Source organism: Mobula hypostoma, chromosome 2 (assembly GCF_963921235.1).
Source record: "Mobula hypostoma chromosome 2, sMobHyp1.1, whole genome shotgun sequence".
Taxonomy (NCBI): Eukaryota; Metazoa; Chordata; class Chondrichthyes; order Myliobatiformes; family Myliobatidae; genus Mobula; species Mobula hypostoma.
Window position 1 is genome coordinate 33,863,886 of NC_086098.1, and position 23,220 is coordinate 33,887,105.

A 23,220-nucleotide genomic window follows, 5' to 3' on the forward strand; every position below is an offset into this window, starting at 1 on the left:
TGTGTGTGTGTGTGTGTGTGTGTAATATAAATCTCTTCCACAGATGCATTCTTGAAAGTATATTGACTGGTTGAATCATGGTTTGGTAGGGTAATTTAAATACATAGAGTTGTAACAAGCTGCAGAGAGTGATACATTGCCCTATACATCATGGGCACGTCCCTCCCCACCATTGGCACTGCCTCAAGAAAGCAGCATGTGTCATTAAAGATCCAGCCATGCCATCTTTTTGCAGCTGCCATCCGGCTACTACCCTCCAACCATGTGGTTCTTAAACCAATCAGAAAATAAAATCTTAATTACTGTAGTTTAGCAACACTGTGAACACTTCCCACTCAAATGTTCATTTTCTAATTGTGTTCTTTCTTGTAAAAATTGTGTATAATTTATATTTCATTTATGCTTTTATTGTGAATGCTGCTTGTATGATGCTCTGTGCCTGTGATGCTGCTGCAAGTGAGTTTTTCCATCCATTCGTGCATACATGCATATGGCAGTAAACTCGACTTTGATCCAGTGCCCGGGATTATCAACTCAGAAACATAAATTCAAATCCCACTGTGGATTTTAAATCCAGTTTAATAATGTAACTTAATAAAATAATCATTAGTAATGATGACTGGAAAACTGCTGGATTGTTATAAACCCATCTGGTTCACCGAAGTCCTTCAGGAGAGGAAATTTATCATCTATGACCAGCCCAGCCTAAATGGATTGCTGGAGCCAGCCAATGTGGTTGACTCTTAAATGCCCAATGAATGCAAACTTTTGGGCCTTAAGATAGATAAGTCTCCTGGTCTTGATGGAATGCATCCCAGAAAAGGCAGAAGTTATTGTAGAGGCTTTGGTGATAATTTACCAAAATTCTCTGGACTCTGGGCAGGTCCCGGTGGATTAGAGGATGGTGAATGTCATGCCACTGTTCAAAAAAGGATGTATGCAAAAGGTAGGTAACTATAGGCCAGTTAGTTTAACATCTGTAGTTGGGAAAGTGCTTGAAGCTATCATTAAAGAAGAAATAGTGAGGCATCTGGAAAGAAATGGATCCATCAGGCAGCTGCAGCATGGATTCAGCAAAGGCAGGTCCTGTTTGACAAACTTACTGGAGTTCTTTGAGGATATAACGACTGTAATGGATAGAGGGGAAGAAATGGACGAAGGTGTTCGACATAGTGCCGCATAAAAGACTTGTCCATAAAATAAGGATGCATAGATGCTGCTGTATTAGCAGGGATAGAGGATTGACTAACTAATAGAAAGCAGAGAGTTGGGATACATGGGTGTTACTCTGGTTATCAATCAGTGGTGAATGGTGTGTTGCAGGGGTCGATGGTGGCCCACAACTGTTCATGATATACGTTAATGATCTGCAAGAGGGGGTCGAGTGTAGTCTATCTAAGTTTGCTGATGACACTAAATTGAATGGAAAAGCAAATTGTGCAGAAGATACAGGGAGTCACAGAGGTATAGATAGGTTAAGTGAATGAGCAAGGATCTGGCAGGTGGAGTACAATGGTGGTAAATGTGAAAGAGAAATGAAAGAGCAGATTATTATTTAAGTGGTAAAAAATTACAGCAAGCTGCTGTGCAGAGAGACTTGGGAATGCTAGTGTATGAATCACAAAAGGTTGGTTTGCAGGTGCAGCAGCCTATCAAGAAGGCAAATGGGATGTTGGCCTTCATTGCTAGAGGGACTGAATTGAAGAGAAGGGAGGTGGTGCAACTATACAGGGTACTGGTGAGGCCACACCTGGAGTGCTGTGTGCAGTTCTGGTCTCCTTACTTGAGGAAGTATATATTAGCTTTGGAAGGGGTGTAGAGGAGGTTCACCAGGTTGATTCTAGAGATGAGGGAGTTAGACTATGTGGAGAGATTGTGTTGCCTGGGACTGTATTCGCTGGAATTCAGAAGGATGAGAAGAGATCTTATAGAAACATATAAAATTATGAAAGGGATAGTTAAGATAGAGGCAGAAAAGTTGTTTCCACTGTTAGGTGAGATTAGAACTGTGGGACATAGCCTCAAGATTCGGGGAGTAGATTTAGGGTGAGATGAGGAGGAACTGCTTTTCCCAGAGAGTGATGAATCTGTGGAATTCTGTGCTCAATGAAGCAGTAAGTATATTTAAGACAAGGTTGGATAGATTTTTGCACAGTAGGGGAATTAAGGGTTATGGGGAAAAGGCAAGTAGGTGGAGATAAGTTCATGGCCAGATCAGCCATGATCTTATTGAACGGTGGAGCGGGCTTGACAGGCCAGATGGCCTACTCCTGCTCCTATTTCTTATGTTCTTATTGGCCTGGTAAGCAAAGTGTACCATGATGCAACATTGGAAGAAAACTAGGCATTGAATATAGGTAAGATAAAAAGATATTCAAGAAACCTTGCAGCATCCTGTTTCTAAATATCTCTGGGCTGGAGAACTGCCTTCCACATTGTCACACAATTGCCCGATATAGCTGTACTCACAGAATCGTACCTGGGTTCATCCTATCCTATTAGCAGGACGGAAGCTACAGAAGAAACGCTGTAGTATTGTATGATACTACAAGATTTAAAGGACAAGAAACATCCCATTGATTACCTCTGATTGCCATGGTCACTTGGTGAATAAGCCTCATCTACGTTCAAGTTCAAGTTCAATTTATTGTCACTCAACTGTGCATATGTATACCGCCAAACAAAACAACATGTACAACCCAGTACATATGACTCACACATATAACACATAAAGAAATATTACTGCAAATAAATTAACAAATAATAAGGTGCATTTACTACACAAGGTAAAAAGTAAATAGTATAACGCTACTGGCGCTTCGTACATGATAAGACCTGGGTGGTGGCAAGGAGTCCAGTAGTCTTATAGCCTTGTGGGGGAGAAAAAAAGCTGTTTCCCATCCTAACAGTTCTTATCCTAATGCTATGGTACTGCCTGCCTGATAGTAGTGGGTCAAAGAGAATTTGGTTGAATGGGAGGGATCATTGATAATGCTAAAGGCACTGCATATGCAGCACTCCTGATAAGTATCCTGATAAAGATGGGTGGAAGAGAGATCCTCATGATCCTCTCAGAAGTTCTTGCAATCCTTTGTAGGGACTTGTGGTCAAATGCCTTGCAATGCAACTCTCAGTGATGCTCCTATGAAGATTGGTTAAAATGGTGGGGTGGGGGGGGGGGTGAGGTGCTCACTAGTCTCAGTATCCTCAGGAAATGGAGAAGTTGCTGTGCTTTTTTGACCAAAGAGGTGGTGTTGAGGGACCAGGTGAGATCGTCCCTTATGTGCACTCCCAAAAACTTGGTGCTCCTAATTCTCTCTGTGGAGAAGCACTGTATGTGCAGTGAGGATAGTAAGCCTGTACCTTCCTAAAGTCTACAATCATCTCTTTGGTCTTGTCCACGTTGAGACTCAAGTTGCTGTGCTCGCACCGTTCTGCCAACCACTCTACTACTCTCTGTACGCCGTCTTGTATTGTTGTTGATTAGCCAGCCATTGGGTCATCAGCGAACTTGATGATTTGTTTGAACTGGATCTAGCAGTGCAGTCATACTTCTGCAGCGTGACCCGCAGTGGGCTGAGCACGCAATTCTGGGGAGCGTGGGTGCTCAGTGTGATGGAGTTACAGATGTTGCTGCTAACACAGCCTAACTGTGGCATTTTTGTCAATAAGTCCAAAATCCAGTTACAGAGAAAGGTGCTGAGACCCAATGAGGACAGTTTACCCACCAGCTTCTGAAGGGTAGTTGTATTAAATGCCGAGCTGAAGACAATAACCAGCGTCCTGGCACATAAGGCACCATTTTCCAGGTGGGACAGAACAAAGTGGGGTGCAGAAGGTATGGCAACATCAGTGGGTGAATTTGAGTGATACAAGAACTGGAAAAGGTCTAATGTAGTACGAAAATGGGATTTAATGTATTCCATAATCAGCCACTCAAAGCACTTGATTATTATTGAGCTCTCTGCCACTGGATGACAGTCATTGAGGCAAATTACTGTCACTCTCTTGGGCACCGGGATGATAGTGACTGCTTTGAAGCCTGAGGAGACAGTGAACTGATCCAGACAGTTGTTGAAGATGTCTCTTAGAACCTCTGTTAACTAGGCTTTACAGTCCCTCGTCACCCAACCAGGTACATTATCAGGCCTTGCAGCTGGACATGGGTTGACACTGGCTAGGGTTTTTCTCACATTAGCTGTGGCCTGACAGAGTGCCTTCTCCCCGGGGTGGGGAGGGGGATGGTCTTCGTCACCGACACATTGTTCCATGCATCAAACCAAGTGTAACATACATTCAGCCTTTCAGGAAGAGGAGCATCACTGCCGTTGATGTGAAGCATAGACTTGTCATTTGTTATAGTTTGAATGCTCTGCCACATGCCACTCATGTCTCTGGTGTCACAGAAATGGCTGTATATTCCCATTTTGCCTTCCTGATGGCACAGGAAAACACAACTCTTGCTGACTTGAGATCAGTGTTATCCCCTGATCTGAAGTCAGTATCAGGATTTCTCAGCTCCGTATGGACCTCTGCTGTCTCACCTGCCCTCACATAGATGTGTTTAATAACAGTGACATCCTCAGTGTACTTCTCTATGCAGCCAATCACAGATCTCGCAAGTCCAGCCATGTTAATGTGGTGGTCATAGGTAGCCTCCTCCCTAAACGGGTTACAATCCCGCGAAGCTGAGGTTGCTCTTTCTGGCCAGGTCTTTATCTTCCTTTGAACTGGTGTGACTCATTTAATCAATGGTTGATATACAGGAGTTAACATAACAGAGAAGTGGTCAGAGAATCTGAGGTGAGAGCGGGGAGCAGTTTCAACAGTGTTTTGGAAGAAATGCTGATTGTTGCAAGAGAATAGAAATCTCTCTGGGTGGGAACTCGTGCAAGGGGATAAGTCAACTTCATCATGACCTCCTCATCCAATTTGTGGCAGATGCATTTCTCCATGACTGGATTGGTAGCAATGTCCTTCAAGGATATACTCCATCATGTAATGTGACACTACCGTCATGCCAAGTTGAATAGATTCAAAACAAATCTGACAGTTCAAAACAAAACATCTATGGGGCACAGTGGACGCCAGCAGTGGGAATATACATCCCCATAATCTGTAACCTCATGGCCCGGTATATCTTTCATTCTTTTGTTATTACCAAATTATTAGATATCAATTCTAGTTTAATGAGAAGTGCAGAAGGATATCTTATGTATTGGTGCTCCATCTGTCTGTAAAGCCAAATCCTGTACGTACTGTATGCCTAACTGAGTCTCTGCACACCTACATATACAAACCCCATTTCCAGAAAAGTTGGGATATTTTCCAAAATGCTATAAAAACAAAAATCTGTGATACGTTAATTCACGTGAACCTTTATTTAACTAACAGAAGTACAAAGAAAAGATTTTCAATAGTTTTACTGACCAACTTAATTGTATTTCGTAAATATGCACAAATTTAGAATTTGATGGCTGCAACACACTCAACAAAAGTTGGGACAGAGTTAAAATAAGGTTGAAAAGTGCACAGAATATTCCAGTAACACTGGTTTACATAGAAACATAGAAACATAGAAAATAGGTGCAGGAGTAGGCCATTCGGCCCTTCGAGCCTGCACCGCCATTTATTATGATCATGGCTGATCATCCAACTCAGAACCCAGCCTTCCCTCCATACCCCCTGACCCCTGTAGCCACAAGGGCCATATCTAACTTCCTTTTAAACATAGCTAATGAACTGACCTCAACAGTTTGCTGTGGCAGAGAATTCCACAGATTCACCACTCTCTGTGTGAAGAAGTTTTTCCTAACCTCGGTCCTAAAAGGCTTCCCCTCTATCCTCAAACTGTGACCCCTCGTTCTAGACCTCCCCAACATCGGGAACAATCTTCCTGCATCTAGCCTGTCCAATCCCTTTAGGATCTTATACGTTTCAATCAGATCCCCCCTCAATCTTCTAAATTCCAACGAGTACAAGCCCAGTTCATCCAGTCTTTCTTCATATGAAAGACCTGCCATCCCAGGAATCAATCTGGTGAACCTTCTTTGTACTCCCTCTATGGCAAAGATGTCTTTCCTCAGATTAGGGGACCAAAACTGCACACAATACTCCAGGTGTGGTCTCACCAAGGCCTTGTACAACTGCAGTAGTACCTCCCTGCTCCTGTACTCGAATCCTCTCGCTATAAATGCCAGCATACCGTTCGCCTTTTTCACCGCCTGCTGTACCTGCATGCCCACTTTCAATGACTGGTGTATAATGACACCCAGGTCTCGTTGCACCTCCCCTTTTCCTAATCGGCCACCATTCAGATAATAATCTGTTTTCCTATTTTTGCCACCAAAGTGGATAACTTCACATTTATCCACATTAAATTGCATCTGCCATGAGTTTGCCCACTCACCCAACCTATCTAAGTCACCCTGCATCCTCTTAGCATCCTCCTCACTGCTAACACTGCCACCCAGCTTCGTGTCATCCGCAAACTTGGAGATGCTGCATTTAATTCCCTCATCCAAGTCATTAATATATATTGTAAACAACTGGGGTCCCAGCACTGAGCCTTGCGGTACCCCACTAGTCACCGCCTGCCATTCTGAAAAGGTCCCGTTTATTCCCACTCTTTGCTTCCTGTCTGCTAACCAATTCTCCACCCACACCAATACCTTACCCCCAATACCGTGTGCTTTAAGTTTGCACACTAATCTCCTATGTGGGACCTTGTCAAAAGCCTTTTGAAAATCCAAATATACCACATCCACTGGTTCTCCCCTATCCACTCTACTAGTTACATCCTCAAAAAATTCTATGAGATTCGTCAGACATGATTTTCCTTTCACAAATCCATGCTGACTTTGTCCGATCATTTCACCGCTTTCCAAATGTGCTGTTATCACATCCTTGATAACTGACTCCAGCAGTTTCCCCACCACCGACGTTAGGCTAACCGGCCTATAATTCCCCGGTTTCTCTCTCCCTCCTTTTTTAAAAAGTGGGGTTACATTAACCACATTAGTTTGGAAGACTCCACATTAAGCAGGCTAGTTGGTAGCAGGTGAGGTATCATGACTGGGATAAAAGTAGCGTCCATCAAAGGCTCAGTCTTTGCAAGCAAGGATGGGTCGTTGCTCACCCTTTTGTGTCAAAATTTGTGAGAGAATTGTTAGTCAGCTCAAAAGGAACATTTCTCAACGTAAGATTGCAGAGAATTTAAGTCTTTCAACATCTACAGTACATAATATTATGAAAAGATTCAGAGAATTCAGAGACATCTCAGTGCATAAAGGGCAAGGTCGGAAACCACTGTTGAATGCGCATGATCTTCGAGCCCTCAGGCAGCACTGCCTAAGAAACTGTCATTCTACTGTGACAATTATAGCCACCTGGGCTCGGGAGTACTTCGGAAAACCATTGTCACTCAACACAGTCCGTCGCTGCATCGAGAAATGCAACTTGAAACTGTATTATGCAAGGAGGAAGCCAAACATCAACTCTATGCAGAAACGCTGGCGAGTTCTCTGGGCCCAAGCTCATCTCAGATGGACCAAAAGACTGTGGAACCATGTGCTGTGGTCAGATGAGTCCACATTACAGCTAGTTTTTGGAAAAAACTGGCGTCGAGTTCTCCGTGCTAAAGATGAAAACAACCATTCAGATTGTTACCAGCGAAAGCTGCAAAAGCCAGCATCTGTGATGGTATGGGGCTGCATCAGTGCCCACGGCATGGGTGAGTTGCATGTATGTGAAGGTACCATTGACTCTGAGGCGTGTATTAGGATTTTAGAGAGACATATGTTGCCATCAAGGCAACGTCTCTTCCCGGGACGTCCATGCTTATTTCAGCAGGACAATGCCAGACCACGTTCTGCACGGGCTACAACAGTGTGGCTTTGTAGACATAGAGTGCGTGTGCTTGACTGGCCTGCTGCCAGTCCAGACCTATCTCCTATTGAAAATGTGTGGCGCATCATGAAGAGGAGAATCAGACAACGAAGACCACAGACTGTTGAGCAGCTGAAGTCATATATCAAGCAAGAATGGACAAAATTTCCAATTGCAAATCTACTACAATTAGTACCCTCAGCTCCAAAACGATTAAAAAGTGTTATTAAAAGGAAAGGTGATGTAACACAATGGTAAACATGCCTCTGTCCCAACTTTTGTTGAGTGTGTTGCAGCCATCAAATTCTAAATTTGTGTATGTTTACAAAATACAATTAAGTTGGTCAGTAAAACGATTAAAAATTTTTCTTTGTACTTTTGTAAGTTAAATAAAGGTTCATGTGAATTAACATATCACAGATTTTTGTTTTTATTGCATTTTGGAAAATATCCCTACTTTTCTGGAAATGTGGTTTGTATCATATACCTATATTCACTACTCTAGGCACTTGTTACACCAGGAGGTGGAGTGTGGACCATCTACAGAACACACAGCATTCCAACAACACTCCCAGTTAGCAGTTTCAACCACCAAGAACAGGTGGGAAAACTTCCTTCTGAAGGTTCCTTTCCAAATTGCCACCATCCTCACTTGGAATTCATCTCTAACAGGATCCCACAACCAAGCACATCTTACCCTTCGCCCCCCCCACCCTACCGTGTAGGGTAGGGATCACACCCTACACGCCTCCCTTGACCAATTTGTCACTCCCCACTGAGTGCCACAACTGCCCCTAAACCTCCTCCCTCAGTACCATTCACGGTCCCAAATAGTCCTTCCAGGTGAGGCGACACTTCACCTGTGAGTCTGTTGGGGTCGTACACTGTATCCGGTGTTCCTGGTGTGTGGCCTCCTGTTAGATCCGATGTAGATCGGGAGACCACTTCACTGAGCAACTATGCTCCATCCACCAGAAAAAGTGGGATCTCCTGGTGGCCACCCATTTCAATTCTATTTCCCATTCACATTTGGACATGTCAGTCCATGGCTTCCACTACTGTTGCGATAGGCCACACTCAGGTTGTAGGAGCGACTCGTTATATTCCGTCTGGGTAGTCTCCAACCTAATGGCATGAACATTGATTTCTCGAACTTCAGGAACTCCCTTCGCCATTACCATTCCAGTTTCCTCTTCTCACCTTATCTCTTACCTGCCCATCACCTCCCTCTGGTGCTCCTCCCCCTTCTCTTTTATCCATGGCCTTCTGTCCTCCCCTATCAGATTCCCCCTTCTCCCGCCCTTTATCTCTTTTCACCTATCAGCTTCCCAGCTCTTTACTTCACCGCAGCCCCTCTACAGGTTTCACCTATCACCTACCACCTAGTATTTCTTCTTCTCCTCCCCACCTTCTTGTTCTAATTTCTCATCTTTTTTTCTCGTCCTGAGGAAGGGTCTCGGCCTGAGACGTCAACTCTTTTCCATAGATGCTGTCTGACCTGCTGAGTTCCTCCAGCATTTTGTGTGTGTTGCTTGGATTTCCAGCATCTGCAGTTTAGTATTGGTGTTCTTTTACTGTTGCTGGCCTAAATCCTGAATCTTCCTATCTAACAGCATTGTAGTGGTATCTGCATCAGGGGACTATGATGGACAGCAATGCCCAGAACTTGGAAAACGAATAAATAAAATAAAGATGATACCTACATCTGTAACAGGAGTGACAATGCTGAGATTTTATCACTATGGGAAATGTGTTTTTCCATCACTGATGTAATGGAAAATTCACATTGAGGAAATATGTATTATTCAGTAAACTTAAAAGGTGAAACTGATATCATTCACTGGAATGACACTTAATCCTTGGGAGAAATTCAACTCTGCTCGCACTGTATATAGAGTTGTACAAAAATTCAGTCTTTTACAGAAGTAAATTTTAAACCTATTTAATAACCATTTTATGAAGTAATATTACAAATAAGCAGGTATTTAAGATAAAACAAAAACGACATTATTACTTCAATGCTTATCGTTTTTGCATATACATATGGTGCGGATTCAGTTCATTCACAGAATAAGAATGTGACTAACAAGATCAGGAATGGTCTAGAAGGAGGGAATCTTGTTTGAATATTGTAAAATAGATTATTTCAGTAATTAAATTTGGTGACATCCCAGAAAACTGGAGAATAACTAAAGTTATTCCATTGTTCAGAAAGGGTAACAGAGAAAAAAAATCAGGAAATTGTAACCTAGTTACTCTGTGATCTGTGGCAGATTATTGGCGAAGATTCTTAGGGATAGGATGTACTGTACTTTCTTCTGGAAAAACATGAACATTAGGGCAAGTTGGCACAACTTTGTACAGGGGTGATTCTGTCTCACAGGTTTTTTAAGATAGTTAAAAACGAGTAATGATGATAGTGCAGTAGATGCTGTCAGTGTAGAATTTAGTAAAGCATTTGATAAGGTCCTTCATACTAGGTTGGTCCAGAAGATTAAGGCACATGGGATTTCCAGTGCAATGATAAGTTGGATACAAAATTGACCTGGTCATAGAAGACATAAGGTAAGGCTGGAGGGGTATTTCTCTGAGTGGAGGTCTCTCATAAGTGGTATTCTGCAAAGATCAATGCCTAAACCTCATATATATAATAGATATACATATAGTATATAGGTGGTCTGATATTAAGTTTGCAGAGACACCAATATTGATGTATTGGGAGGAAAGTTGTCAAAGGGTACAGTAGACTGTAGATCAATAAGAAATTAGAGGAGAAATGAGATGGTTCAGGGTATTGAGTATAAAAGTTTGCAAGTTATGTTGCAGCTATATAAAACTTTGAAGGGTCATGCCCTGAAATCTCAACTATTTATTCATTTCCATGGGTGCTGCTCGACCTGCTGAGCTCCTCTAACATTTCAAGGTTCATTTATTCATTTATTATTATGGTATGCAACTCTGAGATCCTTCTTCTCTCGGTAGCCATGAAACTGTGACAGAAAAGAAAGGCAGCATGATCATCAACCATTTTATGTGTGTTGCTCTGGATTTCCAGCATCTGCAGAATTTCTGTGTGTATAAATCTTTAGCTATGATTATTGGGCATTTGGACTATTATGTATGGTTCTGGTTGCCACAATTTAGGAAGGATGTGGAGGCTTTCAAAAGAGCAGAGATTCAACCAGAATGTTGACTGGTTTGGAGTTTATTAGCTATGAGGAGAGGTTAGTCAAACTCCATTTGTTTTTACTGTAGTGACAGGAGCTGAGGGGTGTGCTGATAGAGGTATATAAAATTACTAGAGGTATGGATAGAGTAGATAGAGTCTTCTTCCTTAGGTGGAAATGTCAACTAGTAGAGAGCATAGGTTTAAAGTAAGAAGAAGAAAATTTGTCGATGTGGGCGACAATTTTTTTTTGCACTGAGTGCTAGGCGCTTGGAACACACTGCCAGAGGAGGTGGTGGTAGCAGATACAATAGCAACATCTGAGTCTTTTAGACAGTCACGTGAACATGCAGGGAATCAAGAGATACAGACCAAATGAACGCAGATGGGATTAGTTAGACCGGTATCATGGTCCGCACAGAAGTGTTGGGCCAAGGGGTATATTCCTGTACTTGACTGTTCTATGTTTAGGCCACAGCAATAATTTTGTAGCTTCAAAATAATAGTGCAATTTATCTTCTATCCCAGAGAGCTGAGCGCCAAACTCGGACGATGGATTCATCTCAGTATGCAGAGTACTGTGAGAGCCGCCAGCTCAGTTTTGGTGAGTACAATCTGATTTTAGTAAGCAGATTTGGAGATTATTATATTACAGATATAGTGGATTCTGGTTATTAATTGGGACACATCAGGACTAGTATATTTTGGCTCATTTAACCGGCTACCCCAATTAGCTGAAGTTTCATGGAAATAGATTTTTTTAAACTATAAAAGTATAGACGCTGGTGGGAGTTGTGTACAGGCCACCTAACAGTAGTAGTGAGGTCGGAGATGGTATTAAACAGGAAATTAGAAATGTGTGCAATAAAGGAACAGCAGTTATAATGGGTGACTTCAATCTACATGTAGATTGGGTGAACCAAATTGGTAAAGGTGCTGAGGAAGAGGATTTCTTGGAATGTATGCGGGATGGTTTTTTGAACCAACATGTCCAGGAACCAACTAGAGAGCAGGCTATTCTGGACTGGGTTTTGAGCAATGAGGAAGGGTTAATTAGCAATCTTGTCGTGAGAGGCCCCTTGGGTAAGAGTGACCATAATATGGTGGAATTCTTCATTAAGATGGAGAGTGACATAGTTAATTCAGAAACAAAGGTTCTGAACTTAAAGAGGGGTAACTTTGAAGGTATGAGACGTGAATTAACTAAGATAGACTGGCAAATTACACTTAAAGGATTGACGGTGGATATGCAATGGCAAGCATTTAAAGGTTGCATGGTGAACTACAACAATTGTTCATCCCAGTTTGGCAAAAGAATAAATCAAGGAAGGTAGTGCACCCGTGGCTGACAAGAGAAATTAGGGATAGTATCAATTCCAAAGAAGAAGCATACAAATTAGCCAGAGAAAGTGGCTCACCTGAGGACTGGGAGAAATTCAGAGTTCAGCAGAGGAGGACAAAGGGCTTAATTAAGAAGGGGAAAAAAGATTATGAGAGAAAACTGGCAGGGAACATAAAAACTGACTGTAAAAGCTTTTATAGATATGTAAAAAGGAAAAGACTGGTAAAGACAAATGTAGGTCCCCTACAGACAGAAACAGGTGAATTGATTATGGGGAGCAAGGACATGGCAGACCAATTGAATAATTACTTTGGTTCTGTCTTCACTAAGGAGGACATAAATAATCTTCCAGAAATAGTAGGGGACAGAGGGTCCAGTGAGATGGAGGAACTGAGCGAAATACATGTTAGTAGGGAAGTGGTGTTAGGTAAATTGAAGGGATTGAAGGCAGATAAATCCCCAGGGCCAGATGGTCTGCATCCTAGAGTGCTTAAGGAAGTAGCCCAAGAAATAGTGGATGCATTAGTGATAATTTTTCAAAACTCGTTAGATTCTGGACTAGTTCCTGAGGATTGGAGGGTGGCTAATGTAACCCCACTTTTTAAAAAAGGAGGGAGAGAGAAACAGGGGAATTATAGACCGGTTAGCCTAACGTCGGTGGTGGGGAAACTGCTGGAGTCAGTTATCAAAGATGTGATAACAGCACATTTGGAAAGCGGTGAAATCATCGGACAAAGTCAGTATGGATTTGTGAAAGGAAAATCATGTCTGACGAATCTCAGAATTTTTTGAGGATGTAACTAGTAGAGTGGATAGGGGAGAACCAGTGGATGTGGTATATTTGGATTTTCAAAAGGCTTTTGACAAAGTCCCACACAGGAGATTAGTGTGCAAACTTAAAGCACACGGTATTGGGGGTAAGGTATTGATGTGGATGGAGAATTGGTTAGCAGACAGGAAGCAAAGAGTGGGAATAAACAGGACCTTTTCAGAATGGCAGGCAGTGACTAGTGGGGTACCGCAAGGCTCAGTGCTGGGACCCCAGTTGTTTACAATATATATTAATGACTTGGATGAGGGAATTACATGCAGCATCTCCAAGTTTGCGGATGACATGAAGCTGGGTGGCAGTGTTAGCTGTGAGGAGGATGTTAAGAGGATGCAGAGTGACTTGGATAGGTTGGGTGAGTGGGCAAATTCATGGCAGATGCAATTTAATGTGGATAAATGTGAAGTTATCCACTTTGGTGGCAAAAATAGAAAAACAGATTATTATCTGAATGGTGGCCGATTAGGAAAAGGGGAGGTGCAACGAGACCTGGGTGTCATTATACACCGGTCATTGAAAGTGGGCATGCAGGTACAGTAGGCGGTGAAAAAGGCGAATGGTATGCTGGCATTTATAGCGAGAGGATTCGAGTACAGGAGCAGGGAGGTACTACTGCAGTTGTACAAGGCCTTGGTGAGACCACACCTGGAGTATTGTGTGCAGTTTTGGTCCCTTAATCTGAGGAAAGACATCCTTGCCATAGAGGGAGTACAAAGAAGGTTCACCAGATTGATTCCTGGGATGGCAGGACTTTCATATGAAGAAAGACTGGATGAACTGGGCTTGTACTCGTTGGAATTTAGAAGATTGAGGGGGGATCTGATTGAAACGTGTAAAATCCCAAAGGGATTGGACAGGCTAGATGCAGGAAGATTGTTCCCGATGTTGGGGAAGTCCAGAACAAGGGGTCACAGTTTGAGGATAAAGGGGAAGCCTTTTAGGACCGATATTAGGAAAAACTTCTTCACACAGAGAGTGGTGAATCTGTGGAATTCTCTGCCACAGGAAACAGTTGAGGCCAGTTCATTGGCTATATTTAAGAGGGAGTTAGATATGGCCCTTGTGGCTACGGGGATCAGGGGGTATGAAGGGAAGGCTGGGGCGGGGTTCTGATTTGAATGATCAGCCATGATCATAATAAATGGCGGTGCAGGCTCGAAGGGCCAAATGGCCTACTCCTGCACCTATTTTCTATGTTTCTATAAAAAGGCAAACTGAGTAGCATGTATTTAAATGCAAATACAGAACAAGTTAGAACATGAGCAATAGTACTACAGTACTATAAAACTGTATTAGTTCCTAACAGTAATCGATCAAACAATTCATCCAGTGCGGCAATGAACAAAATCGGTGCAGACATCTAGTGCAAATAATGACTGCCTTCAGACAATGCTATCAAAGAATGCATCCTCCCAATCTTCATTTTAATTGTAACATTCAATACCTTCAAATTCTCGGTAGTTTCTAACTTGTTGAAGTAGTGAAATAGTTTCATTTATACTCCGGGCCATTTCTGGTATCTCCAAGCCTGAATACTTGAAACTGCAGTGAGGAACACAGTTCAAAATTGTCTTACTGCTCATTCCTCATCAATTATCACTGACAAAGATCACTGCTCTTTGAACACAAACACATGCAATTGACACTTAAAAAAAAAATCACTCTAAGCATGGTGTAGCGTGTAACAGCCAAGCAAGTGTACCCGACTGATACTGCCCAGAACCTGTTCGGCAACAGTCTCCTGCACTAATTAAGTGGCATAGTGTCCCAAATAAATGAAGGGAATTATGATAATTTTCTCAATTAGTTTTTGCTCATATTAAATGTCCCATTACCATCCATATACCTATTCAAACTTCTCTTAAACTTTGAAATTGTGCTCGCATGCACCACTAGAGCTGGCAGCTCATTCCACACTCTCACGATCTTCTGTGAAGAAGTTGCCCCTCATGTTCCCCTTAAACTTCCCATCTTTCACCCTTAAGCCATGATTTCTGGTTGTAATCCCACCCAACCTCAGTGGAAAAAACTTTCATTTCTCCCATCTATCTTTCCCACTCATAATTTTGTAACCTCTGTCAAATCTCCTCTCAATCTTCTACATTCTAAAGAATACAGTCCTTACCTATTCAGTCTTTTCACTTGCTCAAGTCCTCCAGACCTGGCAACATCCTTGTAAATTTTCTCTGTACTCTTTCAACCTGATTTACATCATTCCCATAGGTAGGTGACCAAACCTGCACAAAAAACTCCAAATAAGGCCTCACTAATATCTTAAACAACATCAACATAACATCCCATCTCCTGTACTCAATACTTTGACCCTAACTACTTGTGACACCACATTCAATGAATTATGGACCTGTATTCCCATCTCCCTTTGTTCTACTGCACTCCTCAGTGCTCCACTGTGTAAAACCTACCCTGGTTGGTCCTACTAATGTGCAACACCTCACACTTGTCTGCATTAAATTTGGGCTGCTGTTGCCTATTCATGCCTCATTGAGAACTTTAATTGAGTGCCAGTCTAGTTGGATTTTTCTCAACCATTCATGTACAAAAAGTGCTGGCCCTCCATTTTTCAATACATAAAGCTCAAACTGTTGTGTTTGGCCTCCATATGTTACATTTACTTTCAGTTTGCCTCTGGGAGACACTTTTTTGCCTGTGTAGGTCTTTAGCATCACTGAAGTCTTCTCTAATGGTGTCTTGGAAAACAGTCTGTTGTAGTCAGCCTCTGAAATTATGGACAAAGCTGATCCTGTGCCTTGTTCCATTTTCAGTTTTACGCCAGGCACGTCTATTGTCATCCATATGATTTTGTGATCTGCTTCTGTAGCACTATGCAATTCTAGGCATGGCAGCTCACTTTTGTCAGACTCTGTGTTGTCTGATTCAGTTTCATATTTGGTCACTTTATGCATATGCTTAGTTTTGTGTTTGAGACTTTTCACTTGGTTGTGCTTTTCGTCTGCCTTGCACACTGTATGTGACCTTGTCTGTGACACTTGCTGCAAACTTTTCTTTGAACCAACAGTCATTTGCATCATGGGAGGAGTTGCCACATCAATACCATTTTTTGGCATTTTACTCCATTCAGGGATATTGTGTGCATTTCACATTCTTTGATGTAGTTCTGCTGTGTCCTTTGCTACTGTCTCTAATGATATTGTAATGGTCAATCCCCATTCTAAGCTTAGGTCACTTTCAGACAGTAGCCCCTTTAGTGTGCTTTGGCGATGCATGCCACATACTAGCCTATCCCTTAATGCATCAGAAACTCCATCTGTAAAGTCACAGTACCAGGAAAGTTTGTGCAGTTCTGCAATATTTCAAAAATGCTTCCATCTTTTGACTCCTTTTGTAAAATCTAAATTTCTCAGCTACTGCCAATGGTTTAGGGCTGATGTTATTTTGTAAAATTGTAACAATTTCGTCGTATGTCTTGCTTGCTGGCTTTTCAGGGGTTACTAGGTTGTGTAAGAGACTATACGTCCTTGTACCCATTAAGCAAGGAGTGTAGGGGTTTCCTTTAGCTCCTCCACATTGTTCAAGTTACAATACAGTTCAACCCACTTGATTTACGACTCCCAGCCTTCATTAGTATTATCAAATTCATCAACTTAACCAACAGAAACCACTGCCATGTTATTTTCAGTTTAAATTCAGCACGTTTTTTGAGCTTAAGCTCATAAGACATAGGAGCAGAATTCGGCCATTTGGCCCATTGAGTGTGTTCTGTCATTCAATCCTAGCTGATCCTTTTTTCCCCATCCTCAGCCCCACTCCCCGGCCTTCTCCCCATAATATTTGATGCCGTGTTGTCTATTTCACTAATACTCATGAATCCATTTGTTTTGTCTGTCCACAACTACCTATCAATGAAATAAAAGCACACACGCAGGACATGATTTTAGCTGGTGTCTTCACATCGTAGCAAGAGACCATAAGACATAGGAGCAGAATTAGGCCATCTGGCCCATCGACTCTGCTCCGCCATTCAATCATGGCTGATCCATTTTTTTTCTCCTCCTCAACTCCAGTTCCTGGCCTTCTTCCCGCAACCTTTGATGCCACATACAATCAAGAACCTATCAATCCCTGCCTTAAATATACCCAAGGACCTGGCCTCCACAGCTGCATGTGGCAACAAATTACATGAATTCATCACTCTTTGGCTAAAGAAATTTCTCCGCATCTCTGTTTTGAAAGGGCTTCCCTCTATCCTGAGGCTGTACCTTCTTGTCCTAGACTCTCCCACCATGGGAAACATCCTTTCCACATCTACTTTGTCTAGGCGTTTCAACATACAAAAGGTTTCAATGAGATCCCCCCCTCATCCTTCTGAATTCCAGCTAGTACAGACCCAGAGCCATCAAATGTTCCTTCTATGATTACCCTTTCATTCCTGAAATCATCCTTGTGAACCTCCTCTGGAGCCTCTCCAATGCCAGCACGTCATTTCTAAGATGAGGGGCCCAAAACTGTTCTCGACACTCAAAATGAGGCCTCACCAGTGTCTTATAAAGTCTCAGCAACAAATCCTTACTCTTGTATTCTAGACCTCCTGAAACTAATGCTAACATGGCATTTGCCTTCCTCACCACCGACTCAACCTGCAAGTTAAAAAAGGTGTGCTCTGCACAAGTACTCCCAAGTCCCTCTGCATCTCAGATTCCTGGATTTTCTCTCCATTAAGAAAATAGTCCACTCATTTATTTCTACTACCCGCGTGCATGACCATACATTTTCCAACATTGTATTTTATTTGCCACTTTCTTGCCCATTCTCCTAATCTGTCTTAAGACTTTCAGCATCCTACCTGTTTCCTCAACACTATCTGTCCCTCCACCAATCTTTGTATCATCTACAAACTTGGCAACAATGCCATCTATTCCATCATCTAAATCATTTATATACAGCATAAAAAGAAGCGGTCCCAACACCAACCCCTTCGGAACACCACTAGTCCCTGGCAGCCAACCAGAAAAGGATTAATTTATTCCCACTCACTGCCTCCTACTAATCAGCCAATACTCTAACTACATTAGTAACTTTCCTGTAATACCATGAGCTCTTAACTTGGTAAGCAGCCTCATTAGTGGCACCCTGTCAAAGGCCTTCTAAAAGTCCAAATATGCACAAGGCACTGCATCCCCTTTATCTATTCTACGAGTAATCTCCTCAAAGTGTTCCAACAGGTTCGTCAGACAGGATTTTCCTTGTAGGAAACCATGCTGACTTGGTGCTACCTTGTCCTTTGTCACCAAGTACTCCATCACCTCATGCTTAACAATTGACTCTAACGTCTTCCCAACCACTGAGGTCAGGTTAGGTGGTCTGTAATTTCCTTTCTGCTGCCTTCCTCCTTTCTGAAAGAGTGGAGTGACATTTGCAATTTTCCAGTCCTCTGGCACCATGCCAGAGTCCAATGACATTTGAAAGATTATTTCTAATGCCACCACAATCTCCAATGCTACCTCTTTCAGAACCCTAGGGTGCAGTTTATCTAGTCCAGGTGACTTATGTACCTTTAGGTCTTTCAGGTTTTTGAGCACCTTCTTTCTTGTAACTGCACCCACTTCTCTTCCTTCACACAATACAGCATCAGGCATACTGTTCGTGTCTTCCACAGTGAAGACTGATGCAGAATACTCATTTAGTTCATCAATGATTTCCTTGTCCCCCGTTACTATTTCTCGTGCCTCATTTTCTAGCGGTCCTTTGTCCACTCTCATTTCTCTTTTTTTAACATACTTGAAAAAACTTTTTCTATCCACTTTGATATTATTTGCTAGCTTGCTTTCATATTTCATCTTTTCCCTTCTAATAATTTTTTTAGTTTCTGTTTGAGGGTTTTTAAAAACTCCTAATCCTCTATGTTCCCACTAATTTTTGCTTTGTTGTATGCCCTTTATTTTGCATTTACAATAGCTTTGACTTCCCTTGTCACCCACAGTTGTACTGTTTTACAATTTGAATATTTCTTCATTTTTGGAATACATACATCCTGCACCTTGCTCATTTTTCTCCAGAATGCATGTCATTGCTGCTCTGCTGACATCCCTGCAAGCAGCTCCTTCCAATTTACTTTGGCCAACTCCTCTCTCATATCACTGTAATTTCCCTTACTCCACTGAAATACTGCTACATCAGACTTTACTTTCTCCCTATCAAATTTCAAGTTGAACTTAATCATATTGTGATCCCTGGCTCCTTTACCTTGTGCTCCCTAATCGCCTCTAGTTCATTACATAACACCCAGTCCAGTCTAACTGATTCCCTAGTAGGCTCAACAGCAAACTGCTCTAAAAAAGCTATCTCTTAGGCATTCAACAAACTCACTCTCTTGAAATCTATTACCAGCCTGATTTTCCCAATTGACCTGAATGTTATAATCTCCCAAGACTACCATAACATTGCCCTTTTGACTCGCCTTTTCTATTTCCTGTTGTAACCTGTGGTCCACCTCCCAGCCACTGTTGGGAGGCCTGTATAAAACTGCCATCAATATCCTTTTACCCTTGCAGTTTCCTAACTTAACTCACGAGGATTCAACATCTTCCGTTCTTATGTCATATCTTTCTACTGATTTGATGCCATTCTTTACCAGTAGAGCCACGCCACCCCCCTCTGTCTATCTTCCTATCCCTCCGATATAATGTGTAACTTGCACATTCAGCTCCCAACTACAACCATCCTTCAGCCATGATTCAGTGATGGCCACAACATCATACCTGGCAAGAGCAAGCAAGAGAACAATACACTTGAGATCAATACGTGGTTCTAAAGGAGGAGTCATTGCTCTAAAAAAAAATAGATCCATACATTACATTTCCCTTAAACTTTTCACCTTTCACCATTAACCCATGACCTCTAGCTGTAGTCCCACCCAACATCAGTGCAAAAAGCCTGATTGCATTTACCCTGACTATGACCTCATAATTTTGTATACCACTATCAAATCTCCCCTCAATCTTCTATGTTCCAAGGAATAAAGTCCTAACCTATTCAATTTTTCCTTATAACTGAGATTCTCCAGAACCAGCAATATCCTTGTAAATTTTATCTGTACTCTTCCAACCTTATGTATATCCTTCCCATTGGCAGGTGAACAAACCTGCACACAATACTCCAAATTAGGTCTCACCAATGTCTTATACAATTTCAACATAATATCCCATCTCCTGTACTCAATACTTTGATTTATGATAGCCAATGTGCCAAAAGCTTTGTTTATGACCATGCAACCCAACTTTCAATGAATTATGGATCTGTATTCATCAGATAGCATTGGATAGCATTCTTCAGGGCCCTAAATTTCACTGTGTAAGACCTACTTCGGTTGGTCCTATCGAGTGCCTCACTGCGGACCCGTCTGCATTAAATTCCACTTACTAGTTTTCAGCCCATTTTTCCATCTGGTCCAGATCTCACTGACAGCTCTCTGATAGTCCTTCCTCGCTGTCCACCACACCCTCAAATTTGTGTGTCATCTGCAAACTTGCTGATTCAGTTAACCACATTATCATGCAGATTATTGATATAGATGAAAAATAACAATAGACACAGCACCAATCCCTGTGCCACTGTACTAGTCACAGGCCTTCAGTCAGAGAGACAACCATCTACTATCACTTACTGGCTTCTCCCACAAAGCCATTGTTTAATCCAATATACTCCCATATCTTGAATGCTGAGCAACTGTATCTTCTTGACTAACAACCCATGTGGGGCCTTGTCAAGTGCCTTGCTAAAGTCCAGGTAGACAACATCCACTGCCTTGCCTTTATTGGCTCTCCTGGTAATTTATTGAGATATCTGTAAGATTGGTTAGACACGACCTACAATGGATAATCTCATGCTGACTATCCCTAATCAGTCCATGTCTATCCAAATACTCATATGTCCAGTCTCTTAGAATATCTTCCAATAACTTTTCCACTACTGATGTCAGGCTTACTGGCCCATAATTTCCTGGTTTATTTTTAGAGCCTTAAACAGCGGAACAACTTCAGGTGTCTTCCAATCTTCCAATACTTCACCTGTCCCTAAGGTTGATTTAACTCTGCTAGGGCCCCTGTAATTTCTGCACCTTTCTCACACAGGGTCCGAGGGAACACCTTGTCATGCCCTGGGAATTTATCCATTCTAATTTGCTTCAAGACTGCAAACGCCTCCTCTGTAATCTGTATAAGGTCCATGAAGTTGACACTGCTTTGCCTCACTTGTCTTGACTCAGTGTGTCTCTTGAGTAAACACAGATGCAAAAAAAATCTTAAAATCTCGCCCATCTCTTTTGGCTCCACACATGAATTACCATTCTGATCTTCCAGAGGACCAATTTTGACTCTCACAGTCCTTTGTAGTTTCTATCTACAAAGCCTAACAGCATCAACAATCAATAAGTTAGATTATTGCAATATTAGCCTGGTATTTGCACTCTATAATAACGGTTGTGATCAAAAATGTTTATTGTTGTTCTGGGAGAAATCTGATGGCAGCTTCTGTAGTATTTGCATATGAACTGGGAACAGAAAGTTTGTTAGTAACTTTTGTCTCCTCCATAAGCAGTATTATTTTAACTGCATTTTCTGTAATCAGTAATAACCTTCAATGTTTATTCTTGCTTGTAAAAAAACCTTGAAACTTTGTTACAAGAGCCTTCAGTTTTTTAAAGGTATATTAAGCTTAATTACTGCTTAACACATTTTTTGATCCTGTAGAATATCAATTTATGATAAGTATCAATTGCCATTTCTCCTGGTAAATATTTTTAAATTGCATACCTTAAAGTGACTTTTAAAAAAAGCTATATTCTGCTTAACATTAAAAAAAAAGACGTTGCACTTTTTACTTCTGGACTACTGTCTGTAAGAATTCTTCAATGCGATTAGCTGCTTAATAATATCTCTGTTGCTGGATGTCAGTGATCCTTTTCAAATAATGTTAATAGCACTTAGTATGGGAAAAGTGAAATTCACACCATAGAGGAACCTTTCTTTGGAGTCAATGACACCATTGCTCTGCATAGTACCTATGTTATAAAAAAAATTACAGAAATTTTTAAGTACATCATGAATGTTAAATAAATTTAGTTTGTACCTACAAAGCCTAACAGCATCAACAGTCTATAAGTCAGATTATTGTAATTCAGCTCCGGAGAACTTAGAATTGATTTTTGAAACATCCTGCAAATTTAAGGATATTTGTAATGAAACCGTGAGGTATATTGAGAATTTGAGAGCATTCTTCCTGTAGTTCTCTAACCATTTCAGTGAAGCTAGGGCATGCACGTATAAATTAGCTTTCTGTGCTTGTGGTGGATGAGCATTAAATTGTGTAAAATAATTTATAGAAATTATCTTTATAATTCAGTTTAATTTTACAGAAGATCATTGAAGGTTCTGTATATAAAATCAAGATTGAAAGAGCTCACTGAAATCAGTAAAATTGTGTAGGCTCTGGATATTTGGCAACTTGTGTGTAATGGCTGATCACAGACAAGTTCAGCACAAAGGAATCTACTTAACTAGCAGTCCATCTAGCTTTTAAAACTTCCTGCTGTGATGTCCATTCATTTCAGGCCAATTTGGCCTAAGCTTCACATTCCAAGGCTAAATACAGTGTTCACATAATTAATGCTTATCGACATTTATGACTTAGTTACTGGAAGTGTTTGTGAACTAGTACAATAACAAGTTGTAAATTAAAAAGCTTGCTCACTACCTCGAGTTGTTGATAATAGATGACTAAGAGCTCAGGTTAAAGGTTATAAACAATGAAGTAGGCAATTAAATCATGACAAACTGGCACATGATTTCAATACAAAGCAGAATATTGTCACCATTTAAACAGGCCCTCTTTCTGTCAGTTTAATGAATTTCTCAATATTTCATTTCAAGCTATCTTGAGAGCATTTTTTCAATATCTGAAATCTGATTTATTACATATAATATTTCAAATATCAAATTACACCGAATCACTCATGGGCGT

At 41.4% G+C, this 23,220-nt stretch overlaps 1 protein-coding gene across 9 annotated transcripts in view; it reads left to right on the forward strand.

Moving 5' to 3' along the window:
- The window catches only part of supt3h (SPT3 homolog, SAGA and STAGA complex component), a 425,840-nt gene that overhangs the window by 317,047 nt on the left and 85,573 nt on the right, over nucleotides 1–23,220 (forward strand). For all 9 annotated transcript variants that reach the window (XM_063035264.1, XM_063035273.1, XM_063035254.1 and 6 more), the window contains one exon: nucleotides 11,582–11,657. In XM_063035264.1, the coding sequence (XP_062891334.1) occupies nucleotides 11,582–11,657 (76 nt within the window). The remainder of the gene's footprint in view (nucleotides 1–11,581; nucleotides 11,658–23,220) is intronic.